The sequence below is a fragment of the Gossypium arboreum genome, chromosome 5, assembly GCF_025698485.1.
Source record: "Gossypium arboreum isolate Shixiya-1 chromosome 5, ASM2569848v2, whole genome shotgun sequence".
Classification (NCBI taxonomy): Eukaryota; Viridiplantae; Streptophyta; class Magnoliopsida; order Malvales; family Malvaceae; genus Gossypium; species Gossypium arboreum.
The window spans coordinates 27,292,827-27,296,952 of NC_069074.1; the positions used below are offsets into that span (position 1 = coordinate 27,292,827).

General features: G+C 35.0%; 1 protein-coding gene across 1 annotated transcript; it reads left to right on the plus strand.

Annotated features, from left to right (window-relative positions):
- The first annotated feature begins 1,893 nt into the window (after positions 1-1,893).
- LOC108450880 (protein MAIN-LIKE 1-like) lies at positions 1,894-2,277 on the plus strand. Its single transcript, XM_017748646.1, has one exon. The coding sequence runs from the start codon at positions 1,894-1,896 to the stop codon at positions 2,275-2,277; it is 384 nt and encodes a 127-aa protein (XP_017604135.1).
- Positions 2,278-4,126: the final 1,849 nt, after the last annotated feature.

The following is a 4,126-nucleotide window of genomic DNA, read 5'->3' on the forward strand; positions in this document are numbered from 1 at the left end:
CATTGCAGCCAGATAAATTGTGTGATATCATAATGCGTCACTTTTGAGGAATTTGTCTATCTCATGACTTGAAAACAAGCATTTTCAGTTTAAATTGAAATTACAATTTCTTTAACTTGTAAGCACATTAATTTATCACATAAAATAGAACAACGCGAAGAACAAGGATAATGCAAAAATGGGAAAAGAATGACTTCACCAAAACTTGAGTGACCCGTTTTAATCAACAAGGGTTATGACTTTCAAGAGCAAAAGTTTCCGAGTTGGGTTTTTCAAGCCCTAAATTTTGAAGGAGAAAGATGAATTATTTTGAGCGATTTAGGGTTAAAATTGCTCCGATATTCAGCCAAAGTGGCGAGGTAGAGTAAGAAAGATTTTAACAAAAAAGGAAGGAAGAATAAATATGGGCTTTTTGAATTCTAACAAAGAAAATATTTTTAGTAATGTTGACAAGGGAAAGTAGAGATGTGAGTAGAGCTGATCATGGATTAGGTGGGTTTGGGTTTGGTCAATGTAAAATTTTAGAATAATTTTTTAGGTTAGGGTCTGGTTCAATTTAAAAAATGAGTTTAAAATTTTGTAAAAGTTCGATCTAGATAGAGAATGCTAAACCCAAGTTTGAGTGTTGCTCGTATTAAATTTTTTTACATAAAAATAAATTTTAAAATATAATATACATTAAAAATATTAAAATAAGTATTTCTCAACAAATTAAAAATACAATCAAAGAAGTCTTTATGTTTAAATAAACTAATATAGTTGCAGTTTAACAAACAAATGTCTCTAAAATAATAGTAAAATTAGTAATAAAATAAGAGTTATACAATATACAAATAATAACAACAAAATAGTAAAATATAATAGTGAAGTGATAGCAAATTCAAAATGACAACAAAATAACATTTAACAACAATGAAAAATTTAGACAAATTTAGCCGAGTTCAGGCTAAAAAATCTTATTTGAGGTTCAGATAATTTAAAAATGAATTTTATTTTTTATCCAAATATATTTTTGAGTTTAATTTTTTATCCGAATCTTTTTATTTTTTGGTCCAACATTTAAACTGGACAAATGGGTTCACCCATCATGTGTGGTATGATTTTATTGACCCCAATTTTCTTTTGTCGCTCTATAATTTTTTGATAAAAAATAAAAAGAAAAGTTTTTAATTTAAAAATTAGAATAGATATGATTTAAAGTAGAAATGGAGGCAAATTACCAATAAAAGCCCCGTTTTTTTTTAAATTTACCGAAATGGGTCAGGTCAGAAATTATTCACTGGAATGGGCCAGTTTTTACAAAACGCCCACGCCGGTAGCGTTGTCGGGAAAAAGAGAACGCTTCCTCAAGGCGCTTTGCCGTGATGTAAAACGCTTCCTTGAGGGCGCTTTCATTCATCGTGAGGCAAAGCGCTTCCTTGAGGAAGCGCTTCCGTGTTTGAACAAGAGTAATGACTACTTTTTTGACCGTTGGTAACCCCCAAACGATCCAAAAAAAACTATAAAACCCCCCATCCCTTTCATTTTTTTCACACTTAAATCCTTTCAATCTTCAATCTTTCAATATTCTCTCAAATTCCTCTCAAATCTCTCAAATTTCTCTTAAATACCTCTCAAAACTCTCGTTAATTTTTTTCAAAAAAGCTCTAATTTTACTTTTTCTAGATTTATTTTTTAAAATAAAAAAAATTTGATCGTGTTAGCAATGGCCGAAGAATTAATTCGCTTCGATGATAAACACATATCCGTTGAACAAATGCAAATGGTAAGTGTTAAATTTAATATTTAAATATTATTTAAGATTTCTGTCATTTATGCAAATTTAAATAATTTTTATTTTATTATTTCTTATAAAAGTCTGTAGATCGAATATTGCAATGCTATATCCGTAACATGACCGGTCCTCCATCATCGTTGATAGAGGATTACCTACAGGAAGCGGGTTTTTGGCATGTGGCGATGATGGGTCGGGGGTGCAAGTTGGACCTGAAACTTATTAGTGCGTTGATAGAAAGGTGGAGACCCGAGACGCACGCATTTCATCTTCCATGTGGAGAGTGCACTATCACTTTGAAAGACGTGCATTTGCAATTAGGATTGCCGGTGGACGGGGACGCAGTCATTGGGTCCGTTCATTCTGCTGATTGGGGAGCGGTATGCTACGAGCTTTTGGGTGCTATTCCAGACAATATTAACAGAGGTCGGATCGAGATGGGCTGGTTACGAGACACATTTCCGGAGCCGGATGATGATTCTACCGAACTAGAAAAAATTTGATATGCTCGAGCATACATTCTTCAAATAATTGGAGGTTATCTGATGCTCGAGCATACATTCTTCAAACTCGTTGATTTTAGAGCAGCTGGTGAATTTAGTTGGGGGTCTGCCGTGTTGGCAATACTGTACCTGGAGATGTGCGGGGCTACGCGACTGAATAAAGTGAAAATCGGAGGTTGCCTATCACTACTGTAATCATGGGCACGGTTTCACTTTCCATTTTTACGTCATCGAGTGGACCACCCATATACATTCCCACTCATAACGAGGTAAATTTTATATTAGATTTTACAATTATTACGTAGATTTAAAATATAATCGTATGCTAAAAATTTATTTAATTAGGTGAAACCATTCGGCAAGTTATGCTTGATTACCTACCCGTCTTGAAGATATACGGCTTCTATTAGATCAACGATCGGAAGCACAAGTAAGTATTAAAAATATATATATACATACATAATAAAATAGTGGATTCATATTTAGTATTTAGTATTTTTTATTTAACTAATATTTCCATCATTTTTATATAATTTCAATAGACACCATACGAGGATCCAGTAATTTGGGCAGTAATTCCGGATGAATACTTGCAAAATCCGAACGCTTGACACGTGAAGATCCCATTGGTCAACTTTGCTATTGTGGAGATGCACCAATCAGACTGAGTATTACGGCAATTTAGATTCCGACAACCGATTCCTGTGGCACCTGAGGTGTTGGATGATCATCATAAAATCGACTTACGGTAATTGCATACAGATTCGCCAAGATTCTGGTCACACTATATCCAAATGTGGGAAGATCGATATGATTATATACCTACTCGGGAACCGATCATCGTTCCAGAGTTGGCGTGCGTGCCGGAATACATGCCATGGTTTAGGATCCATGGCAAGCCATATTTACTGTTAGAAGAGGAGAGGCAGCGGCAATTGCGTGTCCAAAGGGAATGACGTGGCCCTTTAAATCCTAGAAGAAGGGACGACGACGCAGGCCCATCAATAGCACCCACACAATCACCCGGCCCAGCAACAGGACCTACACAGTCACCGGGCCCAACAGTTCAACCGTCGACACCCACAGCACAGCCTCTTTAGATGATGCCAGGTACTTATCCTAGCCCTTTTATGTATCATAGCCCTTATATGTTTCCTTTTCCTAGTCCTATGGTAGGTTAGAATGCATGGCCCGGTTCATCTCCATTTTCGATTACTCCGAGTGGACCGTTGATCTATAGGCAGCCGTCGTACGAGGGATCGCAGGAGGGGCCGTCGGGGAGCTCTTATTTTTACAAATCCCTATCACCTTATGGGTTTCAAACACCTCCGCCATTAATGATGCAAACACCTCCACAGTCACTATTCTATCAAGGCGGGCCATCCCCCCAACACCCACAACCAGAATCCTCGCCGGAGCAAGCACAACCCCCGCCAGAAGCTGGACAAATGAGGAATCCAACGCGTAACCATCGGCGACCTCCATGTGGCATTGAATCCGACCGACATGGACATTGATTTTTATTTTAATATATTTGTACAAACATTTTGAATCTTTATATATTATTTCATGTAATTAGATAAAAGGTTGTTTTAAATAAAGTAATTGTAATTTACTTTTATATTTTTAATAAAATGGAAATTATTTTAAATAAGGCAACATTTTGAATATTTTTATATTATTTCATGTAATTAGATAAAAGGTTGTTTTAAATAAAGTAATTATAATTTACTTTTATATTTTTAATAAAATGAAAATTATTTTAAATAAAGCAACATTTTGAATATTTTTATATTATTTCATGTAATAAAATATAAATAATACAACATATTAACAATTACAACAACTA